Source organism: Rhinichthys klamathensis, unplaced genomic scaffold (genome assembly GCF_029890125.1).
Source record: "Rhinichthys klamathensis goyatoka isolate OS25496 unplaced genomic scaffold, OSU_Roscu_1.1 h1tg000053l_1, whole genome shotgun sequence".
In the NCBI taxonomy this organism is placed as follows: Eukaryota; Metazoa; Chordata; class Actinopteri; order Cypriniformes; family Leuciscidae; genus Rhinichthys; species Rhinichthys klamathensis.
Genome location: NW_026606598.1, coordinates 2518597 through 2537721, shown reverse-complemented (window position 1 = coordinate 2537721; position 19125 = coordinate 2518597). Strand labels below are relative to the sequence as shown.

Genomic DNA, 19125 nt, shown 5'->3' with positions numbered 1-19125 from the left:
AAAAATGCAGTGTTTTCATAACAGTTGGAACACAGGGAAGTGAGAGATACAGAAGATGAATTTACATAATTTCTATTGCAAATACTATTTTAAATGTATCACAATTGTACGCACTATTTTATTAGTAGTATTATTCTTTGTCTAAGTAACTTTAGGGCAGTTAAAAACGTAAATTTTATTTGGGATGATTTATAAATGTTGTTCTTTTTTTAAACACTTAATGTCTATTTTCAGTTACAGTTCTTTCAATTTTTTTGTAAAGTCTCACAGGTTTACATACAAATCACACCATTGTAGAAAAATAGACAAGACAGTGAAATATATAGACTAACTGTATGTACATATGTCCAAATCAATGTTACATGAAACTTTTAAAAAAATCCAGTGTTTGGACAGTGTCTAAAAAATTCTGAAATGTTGAATTTTTTCGTGTGTGTGTGTGTGTGTGTGTGTGTGTGTGTGAACGTGTAGTCAAGTGTATGTGGAACGTCTCTGTGTGTTAACTCAGAAGCGGTGCTCTCCGCGCGTGATGTGCGATGAGAACTCGTAGCGGTCCTGACTGCGGTAACCACACAGGTTGCACTCGAAGGGGTCTCGGAAGCCATGGCATCCCATGTGGATGGTGTACATAACGTGGTCCAGGAACAAAACTCTGCAATGGATGCAGCGATATGCCCTCAATTCTTCTCCCTCTCCACTCAGAACCTTAAACCCCTCCGGAGTCGCCATACTCAGCTCCATACCTGCTGCCCGCAAGGCCTCGAAATGCCTCTGCTGCTCTTCTTTCACCACGGGCAGACCTCCGTTACGCATACTTGGAGCCATGTGATTGGTCAGGTAGATGAGACCCCCTGCGGTCGCTCCCCCGGCCGCCCGCTCCTCGTTGCTCTCGGTGTCAGTGGAGTCCTGGCCGCTGGGGCTGGGGGAGCCGTCCTTCTCGACCGAGGCTGATTTGGACTTGGACAGCAGAAGGAGGTGCTCGGCGGCGCTGTCTTTAGCAGACACGCCGTTGCCTTCAGCTGATTGTGTCTTGTGGAGGTTGTAAATAGGGCTGACCACCATGTCAGAGGAGCCAGGGGAGGTCTGAACCAGAGGCCGCAAGGACTCCGCTCCCAGGTAGCTAATCGCACTGTTGATGGCCTGATCGATCACATGAGGCTGCATGAGCTCGCCTGAGCCGCCCTCGAACGACAGCTCCGACAAACGATTCTCTCCTGTTGGAGAAAGACAAATGAGTAAAGGTTTTAACTCTGGAAAATAAAAACTGATTTATTTATTTGCATCAACAGACCGTCCTTTTTGCACCATTTCTGGTAGGCACAAATTCTGACATTTGACTGGTCTTTAAACTATTAACTATTATTACTGTGGAAATGAAAGACACTTTGGAGAACTTCTAGGTACCTTTCAAAATGAACAGTTCTCAGAGGAACCAAATGGAGATTCTGCAAGAACTATTAAAACACCTCATCATAATGGTTCATAAACGTTTTGAGACACAGTCTTAAAAATAAAGGCTCCAAAAAAAGATTTCCGCAGCAATGGCATTGAAGATCCATTTTAGGTTCCCTAAATAACTGAGTTTCTAAGTGCAAAGAATAATAATCTGAAGAACATTTTTCACAACAAAAACCTGCAATGGAAAGATGTCATGGATGTTAAAGTTTTTTATGATGATTTCATGCCAATAATGAACCTTTATTTTTAAGGGTGCTTATTTAGCTGTGCTCTCTTAAAAAATACAATTTCCAAAAGGGGGTTTCTGCAACAATGCCGTAGAAGAACCCTTTACTCTACAAAAGCAATCCGGTCAAATGCGTTTTCAACTACCTCTGGAAGTGGTCGAAAGTGGGCAAGCTCAAAACGTTTTAGACCCCGTTTACACCTGTATTTAGCGTCGTCCACTTGTGATCCCATCGACCAAAACACATCTTAATCCCAGGTGTAAACAGGGCCTTAGTGTGAAGAACCTTTTATGGTCACACTTCAGATTCAGTCCAGTTCTCACTATTAACACACGACTTTTGCTTATAAGTAGTTAATAAGTTTAGGTATTGGGTAGGATTAAGGGATGTAGAATATGGTCATTCAGAATTAGGCATTAATATGTGCTTTATAAGTACTAATAAACAGCCAATCTCCTAGTAATATGCATGCTAATAAGCATCTAGTTAATAGTGAGAATTGGACCTAAAGTGTGTTACCCATTTGTTTTTAATCTAAAGAAAATGTTTCCACTATAAAGAGCCATGGATGTTAAAGGCTGTTTATGGAACTATGCCAGTAAAGTTATTTATTTTGTAAGGCACCTTCAGAGGTTGCCTAGAAGTTCTCCAGAGTGTTCTTCCAGTGTTCTGCCTCAGACATATTTAAAAAATTTTTTACAATACTCTTCAGTAAAACACCAACACGAAAAGATGAGAAATGGGCTTAACAAACCACATTATTCTTATAGTGCTTCATGAGCTATTGCTATAACAGCAAATGAAATCGAAGCTTAAAAAAACAAGCAACAGTCAAATTCATGTTGCATGCTATTATCGTGTTTCTTGTTTCCTGCTTTTTAAAAGTCAGCTCATCAAAGAGAATGAAATGAGGGAGCTGCCCATCATTGTACGTCTCTGCAATTTCTGAGACATGAATGCATTTTGACGATGATCTAACAACTTCTGCGATATATACTGTACAATGAAAGCAAACTTCAACTCTTACCCACAAACCTCTGGGGCATAGAGCTCTTACGCTTAGCTACATTGTTAGCTATCCTGTCTAGCACCAAGGCTCTCTCAGATGCAGGCATGTCCTCCCTCTGCTCATTCTGGCTGTTCTCTTCCTTCACTATGGGAAGCAAGACAAAGAAACCACGCATAAGATTCAAATGCCTGTATCTAACCTGAGCTCATCCTCTGACATGGAGGCACACATCATGATTTTTATGTTTTTTTTTTTTTTCTTGTGACACTTTTTCTTACGCCTTGAGACTTTACGGGCATATATGTATCTGCGAATCATTTCATACAATTGTTCAATTGTGGCTCCAAACATCTGAATGGCAGTATTTGTCCACTCTACTCTACTTTTAAAGCAATCATGGGTTGTACTTTTCATTATGGTGACAATAAACCACATTTAAGTCATTGTCATGGGTCAGCCACATTTCCATCTATTTAAGAATAGAAAACACAGAGAGAGAGAGAGAGCTGGTATGCTGCCATTCACATACCTGTATAAATGCTATTCTGAAGGCCCATGCACTGCAGGTAGTTGTGACATCTCTCCTTATGTTCCTCCAGCGAGCTCCGCTGCTTGTAACTGCGCCCGCAGTATGCACACTTGTGAGGTTTTCCAACTGTCAGTTAAAAATAAAAATGAAATCTGCTCATTCACACTATACAATTTAGTCATTGTGGTTTTAATTCAAATATAGGATCACACAATAACAACTGAACTGCCTAAAGTGATTCAATCAGTGTAGCTGTAGGTTAATGAAGAAGGCACGTCTGTCTCTTTACATCCCGTCAGACTAAAGCATGAGTTACCCGAGTGCGTGCGCAGGTGTCCGGTGAGGGCGTCTCTGCGGCGGCAAGCATAGTTGCACAGGTGACATTTGAAAGGTTTCTCGCCAGAGTGCAGTTTGATGTGTCGGAGCAGGTTACCCTTCTGAGTGAAAGAAGCACCACACTGGTTGCACTGGAATGGCCTCTCCCCTAGGAGAAAGAAAGATAATGCATAACTCATGTGCTATTGGAATTAGAATATTTTCATGTAAAATTACTACATAAGGCCTACTGCATGTTGATTTAAGGAATAGTTCACCCAAAAATGAAAATTCTGTCGTTAATTACCCCTCATGCCGTTCCAAACCTATAAGACTTTTGTTCATCTTCGGAACACAAATGAAGATCTTTTTGATGAAATTTGACAGTTTTCTGTCCCTGAAGAGATTGTAAAACTAATCCATATGAATTGAGCGGTTTAGTCCAAAATTTTCTGAAGAGACTCGATCGCTTTATATGATGAACAGATTGAATTTAGGCTTTTATTCACAAATAAACATCGATCAGTGGACTTAATTGAACCTGCTTGATGCACGAGAACAAACCTCATTGGTTCTTGCAGAAGCTCAAACGTGCAGCGTAACACGAGAATGAACCTCATTGGTTCTTGCAGAAGCTCAAACGTGCTGCGTAACACGAGAATGAACCTCATTGGTTCTTGCAGAAGCTCAAACGTGCTGCGTAACACGAGAATGAACCTCATTGGTTCTTGCGGAAGCTCAAACGTGCTGCGTTACACGAGAATGAACCTCATTGGTTCTTGCAGAAGCTCAAACGTGCTGCGTAACACGAGAATGAACCTCATTGGTTCTTGCAGAAGCTCAAACGTGCTGCGTAACACGTGAATGAACCTCATTGGTTCTTGCAGAAGCTCAAACGTGCTGCGTAACACGTGAATGAACCTCATTGGTTCTTGCTGAAGATCAAACGTGCTGTGTAACACGTGAATGAACCTCATTGGTTCTTGCTGAAGATCAAACGTGCTGCGTGACACGTGAATGAACCTCATTGGTTCTTGCAGAAGCTCAAACGTGCTGCGTAACACGAGAATGAACCTCATTGGTTCTTGCGGAAGCTCAAACGTGCTGCGTAACACGTGAATGAACCTCATTGGTTCTTGCAGAAGCTCAAACGTGCTGCGTAACACGAGAATGAACCTCATTGGTTCTTGCAGAAGCTCAAACGTGCTGCGTAACACGAGAATGAACCTCATTGGTTCTTGCAGAAGCTCAAACGTGCTGCGTAACACGAGAATGAACCTCATTGGTTCTTGCAGAAGCTCAAACGTGCTGCGTAACACGAGAATGAACCTCATTGGTTCTTGCAGAAGCTCAAACGTGCTGCGTGACACGTGAATGAACCTCATTGGTTCTTGCAGAAGCTCAAACGTGCTGCGTAACACGAGAATGAACCTCATTGGTTCTTGCTGAAGATCAAACGTGCTGTGTAACACGAGAATGAACCTCATTGGTTCTTGCGGAAGCTCAAACGTGCTGCGTAACACGTGAATGAACCTCATTGGTTCTTGCAGAAGCTCAAACGTGCTGCGTAACACGAGAATGAACCTCATTGGTTCTTGCAGAAGCTCAAACGTGCTGCGTAACACGTGAATGAACCTCATTGGTTCTTGCAGAAGCTCAAACGTGCTGCGTAACACGAGAATGAACCTCATTGGTTCTTGCTGAAGATCAAACGTGCTGTGTAACACGTGAATGAACCTCATTGGTTCTTGCTGAAGATCAAACGTGCTGTGTAACACGAAAATGAACCTCATTGGTTCTTGCGGAAGCTCAAACGTGCTGCGTAACACGTGAATGAACCTCATTGGTTCTTGAGGAAGCTCAAACGTGCTGCGTAACACGAGAATGAACCTCATTGGTTCTTGCAGAAGCTCAAACGTGCTGTGTAACACGAGAATGAACCTCATTGGTTCTTGCTGAAGATCAAACGTGCTGCGTTACACGTGAATGAACCTCATTGGTTCTTGCTGAAGATCAAACGTGCTGCGTAACACGAGAATGAACCTCATTGGTTCTTGCGGAAGCTCAAACGTGCTGCGTAACACGTGAATGAACCTCATTGGTTCTTGCTGAAGATCAAACGTGCTGCGTTACACGAGAATGAACCTCATTGGTTCTTGCTGAAGCTCAAACGTGCTGCGTAACACGTGAATGAACCTCATTGGTTCTTGCTGAAGATCAAACGTGCTGCGTTATATGAGAATGAACCTCATTGGTTCTTGCAGAAGCTCAAACGTGCTGTGTAACACGAGAATGAACCTCATTGGTTCTTGCAGAAGCTCAAACGTGCTGCGTTACACAGAGAATGAACCTCATTGGTTCTTGCAGAAGCTCAAACGTGCTGCGTAACACGAGAATGAACCTCATTGGTTCTTGCAGAAGCTCAAACGTGCTGCGTTACACGAGAATGAACCTCATTGGTTCTTGCAGAAGCTCAAACGTGCTGCGTAACACGTGAATAAAGCTCATTGGTTCTTGCTGAAGATCAAACGTGCTGCGTAACACGTGAATGAACCTCATTGGTTCTTGCTGAAGATCAAACGTGCTGCGTAACACGAGAATTAACCTCATTGGTTCTTGCAGAAGCTCAAACGTGCTGCGTTACACGAGAATGAACCTCATTGGTTCTTGCAGAAGCTCAAACGTGCTGCGTAACACGTGAATGAAGCTCATTGGTTCTTGCTGAAGATCAAACGTGCTGCGTAACACGAGAATGAACCTCATTGGTTCTTGCAGAAGCTCAAACGTGCTGCGTAACACGTGAATGAACCTCATTGGTTCTCGCTGAAGATCAAACGTGCTGCGTTACACGAGAATGAACCTCATTGGTTCTTGCAGAAGCTCAAACGTGCTGCGTAACACGAGAATGAACCTCATTGGTTCTTGCAGAAGCTCAAACGTGCTGCGTAACACGAGAATGAACCTCATTGGTTCTTGCAGAAGCTCAAACGTGCTGCGTAACACGTGAATGAACCTCATTGGTTCTTGCTGAAGATCAAACGTGCTGCGTTACACGAGAATGAACCTCATTGGTTCTTGCAGAAGCTCAAACGTGCTGCGTAACACGAGAATGAACCTCATTGGTTCTTGCAGAAGCTCAAACGTGCTGCGTAACACGAGAATGAACTTTATTGGTTCTTGCAGAAGCTCAAACGTGCTGCGTAATACGAGAATGAACCTCATTGGTTCTTGCAGAAGCTCAAACGTGCTGCGTAACATGAGAATGAACCTCATTGGTTCTTGCAGAAACTCAAACGTGCTGCGTAACACGAGAATGAACTTTATTGGTTCTTGCAGAAGCTCAAACGTGCTGCGTAACACGAGAATGAACCTCATTGGTTCTTGCAGAAACTCAAACGTGCTGCGTAATACGAGAATGAACCTCATTGGTTCTTGCAGAAGCTCAAACGTGCTGCGTAACATGAGAATGAACCTCATTGGTTCTTGCAGAAACTCAAACGTGCTGCGTAACACGAGAATGAACTTTATTGGTTCTTGCAGAAGCTCAAACGTGCTGCGTAACACGAGAATGAACCTCATTGGTTCTTGCAGAAGCTCAAACGTGCTGCGTTACACGAGAATGAACCTCATTGGTTCTTGCGGAAGCTCAAACGTGCTGCGTAACACGAGAATGAACCTCATTGGTTCTTGCTGAAGATCAAACGTGCTGCGTTACACGAGAATGAACCTCATTGGTTCTTGCTGAAGATCAAACGTGCTGCGTTACACGAGAATGAACCTCATTGGTTCTTGCGGAAGCTCAAACGTGCTGCGTAACACGAGAATGAACCTCATTGGTTCTTGCGGAAGCTCAAACGTGCTGCGTAACACGAGAATGAACCTCATTGGTTCTTGCTGAAGATCAAACGTGCTGCGTTACACGAGAATGAACCTCATTGGTTCTTGCTGAAGATCAAACGTGCTGCGTTACACGAGAATGAACCTCATTGGTTCTTGCGGAAGCTCAAACGTGCTGCGTAACACGAGAATGAACCTCATTGCTTCTCACATGTCAAGTGAACATGCTTGAGCTTCCGTTTACCACAACTGTGTGTGAGATGATCAATGTTTATATGTGAATAAAAGGCTAAATTCAATCTGTTAATCACATAAAGCGATCGTGTCTCTTCAGAAAATTTGGACTAAACTGTTCAATTCATATAGATTAGTTTACGATCTCTTTATGAACTTTTTGAAGCGTCAAAGTTGTAGTTGCGCAGCTGTCTATGGAGGGCTAGAAAGCTCTCAAATTTCATCAAAAATATCTTCATTTGTGTTCAGAAGATGAACGAAAGTCTTACGGGTTTGAAACGAAATGATGACATAATTTTCATTTTTGGTAGAACTATAAGGGAACGACATTTATTCAGCATATTCTCCTTTCTAGTGGTTCCAAAATGTACTTGGACACTTAAGCCACAAAAATGTATGTCATTGCGACCAGTATCAATATATTAAACTAGAATGACACTTCTCAAGCAAGGTTGTAAATTATAAAACAGATGTACTTTTTGAAATGAAGATAAAAAGTTTTTTTTTTTTAAGTTTTCTAAACATTAATGGGACACCTGTCTGAAACTCTTAAAAGACAATTAAACTTATAATAATGGCACTAACTTTGTAGCATCGAAACTGTTATTGAACTGACCTGAATCAGCACTGAACTGACTTAAGTTGAATAATGACACTACTGTCTTTATAGGCCTATCTGAAATTAAATTTGTTTCATAATTAAATCTGCAACATTAACACTGTTATTTCCCTGTTTATTACTGTGAAGCTGCTTTGACAGAATCTGTATTGTATAAAGCGGTATAGTCTATATAGTTTAGTAGTAGCCTAGATTACATAGATATATAGATGAATGTGACTTGAACCTGACTTCATACATCCACAAAAGATTATAATCCATTGTTTAAAAGTAGGCATTATCGCAAAAACAAAAACAAAAAAACTTTATATATTTTTGTGATAAAGTAGCCAACAAATGAATCCTGCATTGTCAAATAAGAGGCTCGGTATGCTTTAACATGTATAGCAGTTACATAAACGCGTGTATAGTTCTATCAAACTGTTTTTGATTTAAACATAGAATGCCAGCGACAAATGGCCATGTAAATGGTGAGTGTCTGAGATGCTATATCGTCCCTCTGAAAGCAAAGCCCCGCTGCTGTAGCGCTATTACTCAGTGAATGCGGGGTCACTGTCCTACACGGCTCCAGCGCGCTGTTACATCTTCAACAACGCAACGCCTCGCGCCAAAGCTCAATCAAACACGCCAGCAGAATCTCGCACGTGAGCGCCGCTCTCCGCTCCGCGCGCGCTGCCTGGCTCGCGCCCTGATCGAACAAGAGGCTTTCAGACGCTGCCTGCCAGTTTCGCAATGCTCCACTGCCTGGGTCAATTTGATCTGAAAATCTCATTTTTTCCTCTTCTTCAGCTCTAAAATAAGAGCGGCCCATCACAATGCAAATGCAGAGCTCATTTAAATAAAGTGAAGGAAACACTTTGTGTTTGAGAGCCAGTCTTCCTGATCAGCGCCCCTGGAATAAACCAATATCCAGCTCCTCCGAATGTTGTGGCATTCTCCGAGAACGCTATTAATACTGCGCTCTCTTCAAAAGCCCTATAAAATAAGAGTCACCAGTGAAGCAGCAAAAAGACGGAAAAAGAAACTCATTAAAAAGGCATTTCAGGAGCTCGGTGCCTCCTGCGAATATTTTGATTTAAATAGGAAGCACTTCATTATATCCTTTATTATACGTTCTTTTCTGAATTTACATTAGCCAACTGTTCCTTTCTTCCATTTTGAGTTTCATTAGTTTGTCAGTGAGGAAGTTAAGTGCCTTTTTGAAAAATGTTCTCACCCACTGGTTTGGCTTCATTGCAGTGGAATATCAATTTGAGAAAGGGAGAAAAGAGCTAATGCTGAAATAATTGTCATTTGAGAGAGGCTTCTTGGTTAGTTCTTGGATTGTCATAAAGAAAACTAAACAAAATGTCACATTTTTGTTATGAAAACATACACACATCTCATCATTGATCATCATCATCATTAATTAGGTTACACAGGTGAGTCTTTAAAAGGAAAGTTAAGCCAAAAAATGAAAATTCTGTCATCATTTACTCACCCTTATGTCGTTCCAAATCTGACTTTCTTTCTTCTGCAGAACATAAAAGAAGATATTTTGAGAAATGTCTCATTTTAGTTTTTCCATACAATGGAAGTCAATGGCAACCAAAACTGGTGTCCCGCAGAAGAAAGAAAGGACCACTTTATATCAGTTGTCTATGCATTTGTGGACTATGTAATTGAGTTGGATTGCAAAACACTTTCTCTGCAGTTGAGGTTAAATTTAGGTTTGGTTTAATAGTGTAATTATAAATGTAACTGCAGAAATGAATTACAGATGTAATTAAGTATAAACCCAATGGAAAAAAAAACATGTATGTACAATTACTGTCAAATCGACATTTAACATAAAAGTTTTTGTTTATATAATATATGAGTTTGTAATGGAGATATATATATATATATATATATATATATATACAAAAACTTTTATGTAAGATGCGATTAATCACGATTCATCGATTTGACAGCACTAAATAAGTCCAATGTATCTAATGATTCATTATTAAGTATACATAGTAGTTAAAGACACTTAATATAAAGTGGGTCCGAAAGAAAGTCATACAGGTTTGGAACAACATAAGTAAATGATGACAGAATTTTCTTCTTTGTATAAACTATCCCTTTAATGCAGACATTAGCCAAAAAATGCTGTCCTATTGTTCTAAAAACACATCGCAAACAGCATATTGACGTATTCCATCTTTATTAGTCATTTACATCAACCTGCATCCATTCAAGTCAAGCCGTACAAATCTAAAACACGGCTAGTTTGCTTTGCTCTGGCTTCTGATAAACAAAAGGATGGTTCCATTTAAAACACATCCAGCGTCTGCCTCTATCCTGGCCTCAACCTACCCAGCCCTGCACCCTGTCAGCTGTGAGTGATAGTATAAGGAGGGAAGAGTAGATGGCAGTTGTGCTTACCAGTGTGACTTCGCTTGTGCACCATCAACACATTGGGCCCAATGCAAACTATCCCACAGATATCGCACTTCAGCTTCCCGTTGGGGAGGCGGATGCCCCCGGCCGTGGGGTAGGCGGCCGGCTTGCTGTCGGGGCCTGCGTGGGAGCCGTTCAGTTTGGCCCCCGAGCCATCGAGCACGCGCAAGTCCTCGGCTGCACATTCCTCCGCCTCTCCATTCATCTCACAGGTCAGCCCGTTTTCCTCGTCACTCCGAGCCTCAACTTTTATATTACAGGCTGGAAAAGAGGGTAGTGGGCCTGTTAAGTACAGTGGCAGGCTGGGTGGTTATTTTCCCTGACTCGGTAACTAACACCGCCATCTTTTACCAAGTTCTACAACAAAAAGTGCACCTGCACTTAATAAGCAACTAGTTTCTTATCTATTTTCTGATTATCAGCTTCTGTGTGTGTGTGCGTGCAAAAACATCAACTTTTATTGCATTAAACACATTTATGACATTAGAGAACATTAACTGCATTTGTTGAATATTTTCTTCTGTAGATATTGCCAGAATTAGGAGGTAACTAACTAAAAGTAGTGACTATCTTAACTAGTTACTAACTTAACATGTTCAGCTGCTACATTGCTGCTTAAAAGAAAAGCACACGCAGCTTTGTAGTTGAGCAGACAGAATAATCCAACATGCTTTTGCAAATGTGTTTTTTTCTTTCATGTGAAGCTTTATGAAGTCTGACTCAATTGATTGAATCAGATTGTTCTAACGATTGATTTTTCTTTACTGAGTCATATAATTACTTTAAAAAAAGAATTAAGAGGTACTGTCCTCTTATAGCTTTAATTTACACTACTGTTTATTAAAAGTTTGGGATCTGTAAGATTAAAAAAAAAAGAAAAAAAAAAAAAAAGAAAAGAAGTCTCTTCTGCTCACCAAGGCTGATTTATTTGCTCAAAAATACAGTATCAGCTATATTGTGAAATATCATTACTATTTAAAATAGCTGTTTTCTATTTGAATATATTTTCAAATGTAATATATGTGATGATAAAGCTGAATTGCCAGCATCATTACTCCAGTCTTCAGAGTAACATGATCCTTCAGAAATCATTCCAATATGCTGATTTGCTGCTGAAGAAACATTTCTGATTATCAATGTAGAAAACAGTAATATATTTGCGAAAACCCTGATCTTTGATGAACATAAAGTTCAAAAGAACAGCATTTATTTGAAATAGAAATATTTTGTAACATTACAGATGTCTTTACTCTGTTTAGATCAATTTAATCTGTCATATATATTTTTTTCTTACTGACCCCAAACTTTTGAACTGTATTAGCTTGTAACCAAACAATAGCTTTAGTCCTTCAAATTATGAGTATCTTGAAGCTTTTGCAATTTCAAAGTAGCTTCCCCAACATTTGAAACTAGTATATCACAAATAACCTGATAAATATGTATGTGCATAAGATATATGTTTACATGATGGTGAAAGCTCCCAACTTCCTTAAGTCCCAAAGAAAAAGAAAAAACTAGTATTTGAGAGAATAATATTCCTCTTTATGAATAAACAAGGGTTCTTCTATCAGGCTGCCTGCTCAAAAACCATCTCACCATCTCATTCACCATCACACTTCTTTGAAACAAATGACTGATAAACAGGAAACAGAGACACAGGAAGCACTGTGAAACTGAGGACTCTCAGCGGTGTAAACCAGACCAGCAAACCGTGGTAAACACATACACACATACAAGCTTACAGAAGCATGCAAAAGAAGAGCACTCAATCAAATAAGGATAAAACTGTTTGTTAAATATTCCGAATATTCTATGGAATACCCAATCATAAACTAGACGATTGTTCAGATGCCCGTTCAGCCTAATGAAGTAAACATTTTGAGGGTTTTCAGGCAGTTTGAGTTCAGAGTAAATGCCCTGTGGTTAACATGCTGTGGTGCCAGGCTGATTTCCCCATGCCTCAGCCTCTGTTTGTACAGACTCAAGAGGAACAAGCAGAAATAATGAAATATGGGAATCCGAGGGAAAAGGGGAAGCTTCAGCACCCGAGCCGGCCCAACCGAAAAAAAGGACAAGAGTTATGGAGAAGTGACAGAAAGGGAAGCACAGACAGGGAATTGTTAAGCACAACAAGTGAAACAGTTTTTCTTTTTGTGTGTGTGTGTGTGTGTTCAGACTACAGGGATCAGCAACTGAAGCACGTGATTGAACTGGAGAGTACCGACACAGAACGACCGCCTGTGTTTAGGTTACTCTCTGTCGGTTCACACAGACACTGAAAAATAACTCCCAAATAATTGCCTCGAGTCTTACAGCAAGTGATTCAGTTTCCAGTATAATCGTCGAAAAAGAATTCCAAACCAATCAATATATTGTAGGTGGAAATAGGACAGATAACTTTTATTGAAACCAAAAGAACTGCATCATAAAGCATCTTTAATTTCAGAGAAGGTCCTGTATGAATAACTTCACATAATGATTTTTATTGCACATTCCTGTTCTTAATATGCACCATTCATTGGTGGACGATACTTCACATAAAACATGTTTGTCTTCGTAAACTTTGATCAAAACTGTAAGACTACATTATGAATCCCTCATACTTTTTTAATTCGTCAAAGCTGCATTCATATTTTCACGATCCAATCAATTCCCTCCCTACATTTTTTCCTTCTGGATATTCTGTTTTACGTCCTATTAAGTAAAACAGGTTGTGAACCGCATTTTATGTTTACTGTAAGGATGGTTTATATGGATTTCAGTGTCAGTGTGTGAAGGAATTACAGCAGTTAATAACATAAAGTCAATACAGGAAAGCAATCTCCCATTAGCACCCATAAAAGGATGTATTTCTTCCTCTCACACACGCAGATCCACTGACAGCCTTTCTGCTTATATGATATGATGATATAACCGTGTGATGTGACCTGAGTTTGGCAGAGGGAACTAGGCCTGTTGTCATGATACAGTCTCTCATGGATCTTTTTGGGGAAGTTATGACTAAACTGGGGATGGGAAGAGGAGCTTTTACTTTGTATAACGTTTGTCACACATCCTAATTTACCCATTTTGGGAAGCAAGTGTCAAAAGCCACAGACAAGGACAAACAAAAGAGCTCTGCATAGAACAGAACGACATAACAGGCGAACCTCACAAACATCAATGGCTAACTTTAAATGGGATTAAATTTCGATTTCCAGAGAAACTCAGTCTCGGTGCAGTGGTCTAGGGTTCAGTGCCTTGAGGATCATGTTAGTGATAAGGGAGTGTCCTTTTTGGGGTTTGAACTTGTGAGCCTCTACCACATCGATTACAAAATGATCACAACATTGCACTTTAGCAAAGGGATGTATTCACCTAGGGCACTATAAATGAATGTAACGCTGCATGGGTTAGTACAATTAATTTTTCGTTTATGCTCCAGTCGAGGCACTGAAAATAACCATGTATCTTATGCGGTGCAGCAGAGCTATGCACGTTAACCACGGATCCACATATGGGTGGGTGAGAGTATAGATGTGCATGCATGTGTATGCATGTGTGTGAGACACGATTCAAAAAAACCCTGCTTTCGCTTATATTTTTAGGAACTTGCTAGTGAAATGTTTGCCTCTGATATGGCAGCAGGTTTAAGGCCAGGCCATCACCTTCATACATTTAAAAAGAGGAATTACATGATAAAATCGGCCCCGCACCATGAAAACCTTGACAACAATCTTGCCATGCAGTGCTAGTAAATACTAAATGGTCAAGCCAAATAGCACTATCAAAAAGACATCACTATCAAAAGTCAACATGAAATCAAAATGGATTGTTTTTTTCTTAATGATTGTTCTGGGTCTTGTTAATTATTTATTGGTGCACATGATTTAATGGAATTAAATCGTTTTTTTGCTCAGATTTCTGAGAAGCGCTGTTGAAAGTGGATCGGACCGAGCACCACAACTCACTTGTAGCCAATCAGCAGTAGGGGGCGTGTCCACTCATGATGGGGGAGGAGAGAGAGTGAGCAAGAGGAAAGACTGTAGAACGAGAGATGGCTGAGAGACAAAAGAGAAAAGGTCAGAGGAATATCACTGGAAAAAGAAGGGTTATGATCAGGCAAGAGCTTTAGGACCCGTGTTAAAGGGATACTCCACTTTTTTTGGAAATAGGCTCATTTTACAACTCGCCCAGAGTTAAACTGTTTTACCGTTTTTGAATCCATTCAGCCGATCTCCGGTTCTGGCGGTACCACTTTTAGCATAGCTTAGCATACATCATTGAAGTGGACAAGACCATTAGCATTTCTCCCCAAAAAAATGACCAAAGAGTTTCAATATTTTTCCTATTTAAAACTTGACTCTTCTGTAGCTACATCGTGCACTAAGACCGACGGAAAATGTAAAGTTGCGATTTTCTAGGCTGATATGGCTAGGAACTATACTCTCATTCCTGCGTAATAATCAAGAAACTTTACTGCCGTACCATGAGTGCAGCAGGCGTAATGATATGACGCAGCACCTGAAAATAGTTCCGGTTTGTTGACGGAAGGTAGCCTATTTTCAGGCGCTGCGTGCACGATGTAACTACAGAAGAGTCAAGTTTTAAATAGGAAAAATATCGAAACTCTTTGGTCATTTTTTTTTTTAGAAATGCTAATGGTCTTGTCCACTTCAATGATGTATGCTAAGCTATGCTAAAAGTGGTACCGCCAGAACCGGAGATCGGCTGAATTGATTCAAAAACGGTAAAACTCAACACTTTAACTCTGGGGGAGTTGTAAAATGAGCCTATTTCCAAAAAAAGTGGAGTATCCCTTTAATATTAGAGAAGCTTTCCAGCGCTGGAGAGATCTCAGCGGGAAGGCATGAAATGGACGGCGGGGTTGCGTTGTTTCTGCTCCATACTTATCTAACATTGGTTTTGCTGTTTCACAGAACCAAGATATGCTGTTGTTGTAATGTTAGCTATACAGGACAGTTTTGAGTGTTATTGTTTGTCTGGACAGACTGATCTCATGAAATGGCGTATGTATGACACGCGAATTCGTATTTCTATTTTTGGCGTGCTATCAGCACGCATAATCGCTTTTCAGCGTGTTTATCAACGCCGTTGACTTAACTACATTACTGTATATATAAATATATGACCTACCCCAGCCCCGTCCCTAAACCTACCCGTCACTGGGGTTAATACCATTTATGAGTCTTCCCCTACCATCCTAGGAAAAAAATATCGCTCCACAGACGTAGATATGCTTTTTGCTTCGTTTCGCTCGGACATTTAACGGCGTACACATACACGCGGAATCACTCGGACATTTAACGGCGTAGACATACACGCAAAAGATTTCGGCGTGGACGTACACGCGGATAGCTCAAAATGCGTATAGATAACACGCCACTTGACTTGAAAGTGGCGTGTATGTTTACGCAAAGTCATGATGTCATGTTGGTCTGGAGCTGCTGTGCTGCTGGCGACTAACCAATTCTTGCTTTTATAACCTCTAGGCCTACTGTACGTTCTTTTTGGTTCTTCCTTGTCGTTCGTTCGTCATGCTCACTTTATTTTTTGCGAAGCGTTATTTTTCTTCGCTGCAGCTATGATAAAGAGACATTGCGTGTTCGTGCAATTTAGGGGCGGAGCAATGAAGGGAGGAGTGTGTTTGTTTAGGTTGATTTAAAATATTACCAGTGTTTCTCAGAAATCGCTTACCGCACCTTTAATCCAAAAAATGTTTCTTGTCTAAAACGACTTCCTTTCTCTGCTGAAATCTAGCTATTTGAGAAAGTTAACTGAAAGCTAAATAGCTATGCACTGTTTTAGCAAATTACACTTGACAGAACAAATTCCTGCCCATTTGTCTCATTGAATATCTCGTTCCACTTGGAAATACGTCACATTACAGGGGTAAAATAGGTTGTGAAAGAAAGAAAGGAATACACTTCAGCATACATTTAAATAGAGTTCTTATTACAGAACTTATATACTTAAGGGCAAACTGAATGTAATGTTTTCGGAAACTTAACTACAATTAAATGAAAATGTAATATAATTTAAATTTATATCAAATGCAATTAGCTAAATTTTAAAGTGTTTTTGACCCCCTTAATCAAGACTTAAGTACATCTTTATGTAATCGTGTAAGTACTTTTATTGCATTTTAAATTATGGTTAAGTTGTACTGCCCAACGTACCGACAAGAAATTATGGTAAACTAAAATATACTTTAATATAATTTCTATTGAAAATGGTTTGCCATGTATTTAAATATATTTGCACACATTTACACATTTGTAATAGCGAAGTTGCAATTTAGTACATTTGAAATATATTACCTTTAAATGTAAAAAACACTTTACATGTGCTTAGTATTTTAGTCAACACATCTAAACATTATTTAAACATAATGATTTAAAATGCACATTAAAGTAAACTTTTGACAAAATTACAAAGTGCACTTTTTAAAAGTGTACTTAAATGTGTAAAATGTGTACTCTCTTTAAGTATAGTCAAGTGGTCTTTTATTTTATTAAAACCAAAGGTAACACTTTATTTCGAGGGTCCACTTGAAACATTCTACTAACTATATATAATTACATCAACTTATTCTTACCTGAACCATACCACCTAACCCTAACCTAACAGGATACTCATACTCTCAAGAGAGTTATTGACATGTGGTTGCAAAGTTACTTATAGTTAGTAGAATGTCTAAAGTGGATCATCAAAATAAAATGTAACCAAATTATTTTATCTACTAGTACTTTTACGATTTGAAGTACACAAGTGCACATTCAGCACAATTAAGCACACTCCTTTTTTTCAAGGGAGACTTCTCTTATATTCCTACTGAACTAAACATTCCGTTTGTGGAGGAAAATGTTGTTTGGCTCTTTTTGCTGCTCCCAGATTTTAAATTTCAGTACGCAAATGTTTTCAAAACTGTAGAGGAGTTTGTAGGTCTTTCAGTGTGGTAGAAAGCAAAGACACAGCGCTCCTTGAGAATCATCTCTATATGTTTAGATTTCCTGATATTACGCTTGTAGTCACTCATCTGATTGAGCAGCGTATACTGCACAGTCTGCACATATACTCACTTAATCAGAAGAGCAATGATGCACAGTGAAGATACTGTCTTCACATCCTCTCACTCACTGGCTGATTATATCTCCAGGGACAACATGCAGACAGACAGATACACGCACATGCACACATACATTCACGCAAACCTTTGCTGATGCAAGAGTTCAGAGCGTTTGAAGTTTAGTTCTCTGTTTCTCTCAAACAATCCATGAATTTTTTTCTATTTGTCCTAAATGCCTTTTTCTTCCTTTGCATTCAATATACTCACATCTCAATAAGAGAATTTCTATAATAGATAAAGTTGAGAATTGTGTGTGAAAAGCAAGTGGCATTTTGTGATCTTGTTGAGTTAAATGTCATTTAATACTCTTATTAGTGTTCATAATGTCATCCCAACTATTCAAACAGATGGCTAACAAGGGGTTGTGTCTCTCTTCAACAGTTAAGAACATGCTTCAGCCTCCGTCAGCGTCTATTGTCCCTTATTACTTTATAGATGTGTCTTTGACTGTGCTTTTTATATATGTAACACATGAGGGAGATATGCAAGTGCTATTTTGCTGAGAGTAAAGCTTCGCTTTTGGACTTGAATGCGGGTGGGTGTGTGGAAGTGTGTGAATATCGTGGCAGTTGAAGTGAAAGCATGGCAAAAGTGCAGGTGCAGAGTTGTGTATAAGAGAGCGTACACTCACATTTGTTTGTGATACTGCGCCTATATATCTGGTGTTGCTCCTGAACATTTTATCTCCCTGAGTGAGTGTTGAAACTGAGTTCTGGCAAGTTCTTCTTAGGAAACTCTTGCACATCCTATTTCAGTTTCCTCTCACATCTTTTTTTTTCTTTCTCTCTCTCTCTCTCTCTCTCTCTCTCTCTCTCTCTCTCTCTCTCTCTCTCTCTCTCTCTCTCTCTCTCTCTCTCTCTCTCTCTCTCTCTCTCTCTCTCTCTCTCTCTCTCTCTCTCTCTATCTCTATCTCTATCTCTCTCTTTCTCACTCTGTTTTTCACTTTCAGTAGCTTCAAAGTGAGCATGTCACACATTAAGTCCAAGTTAATCTGGAACTTTTGGAGGGGAAAATTCCAAACTAAAATACATCAAGATATTAAACAGGCCATCTGGTAACTTCTGGTTAGCCAAATTTATTCCCACCCATTTTCGTCTCTAGTTAACCCACTTTCTGTTTACACCGCTAACACTATATTTATTGATATAATGACTAACTTACACTTTCTGTGACCACCTATCCTTCAAACATGACATTTTCATTTATATTCTACCATTAAAATGATTTTTTAAAAGGAATTAATATTTTTATTCAGCAAGGACAGAATAAATTGATCAAGTGACAAAAAACTTTTGAATTATTACAAAAGATTTCTATGTCAAATAAAGCTGTTCTTTTGAACTT

The 19125-nt window shown here is 39.7% G+C and overlaps 1 protein-coding gene across 4 annotated transcripts in view; it reads right to left on the bottom strand.

The window, feature by feature from the left end:
• Positions 1–413: 413 nt before the first annotated feature.
• ikzf1 (IKAROS family zinc finger 1 (Ikaros)) overlaps positions 414–19125 on the bottom strand; it is a 28660-nt gene continuing 9948 nt past the window's right edge. Inside the window, exons 4-9 of one of the 4 annotated variants that reach the window (XM_056248145.1) lie at positions 10638–10913; positions 9709–9741; positions 3540–3707; positions 3224–3349; positions 2713–2838; positions 414–1214 (exon numbers count right to left, since the gene is read on the bottom strand). In XM_056248145.1, coding sequence (XP_056104120.1) covers positions 505–1214; positions 2713–2838; positions 3224–3349; positions 3540–3707; positions 9709–9741; positions 10638–10913 — 1439 coding nt within the window. In that variant the 3' untranslated portion in view covers positions 414–504. The remainder of the gene's footprint in view (positions 1215–2712; positions 2839–3223; positions 3350–3539; positions 3708–9708; positions 9742–10637; positions 10914–19125) is intronic. The other 3 variants (XM_056248146.1, XM_056248147.1, XM_056248148.1) reach the window with 3 other exon arrangements.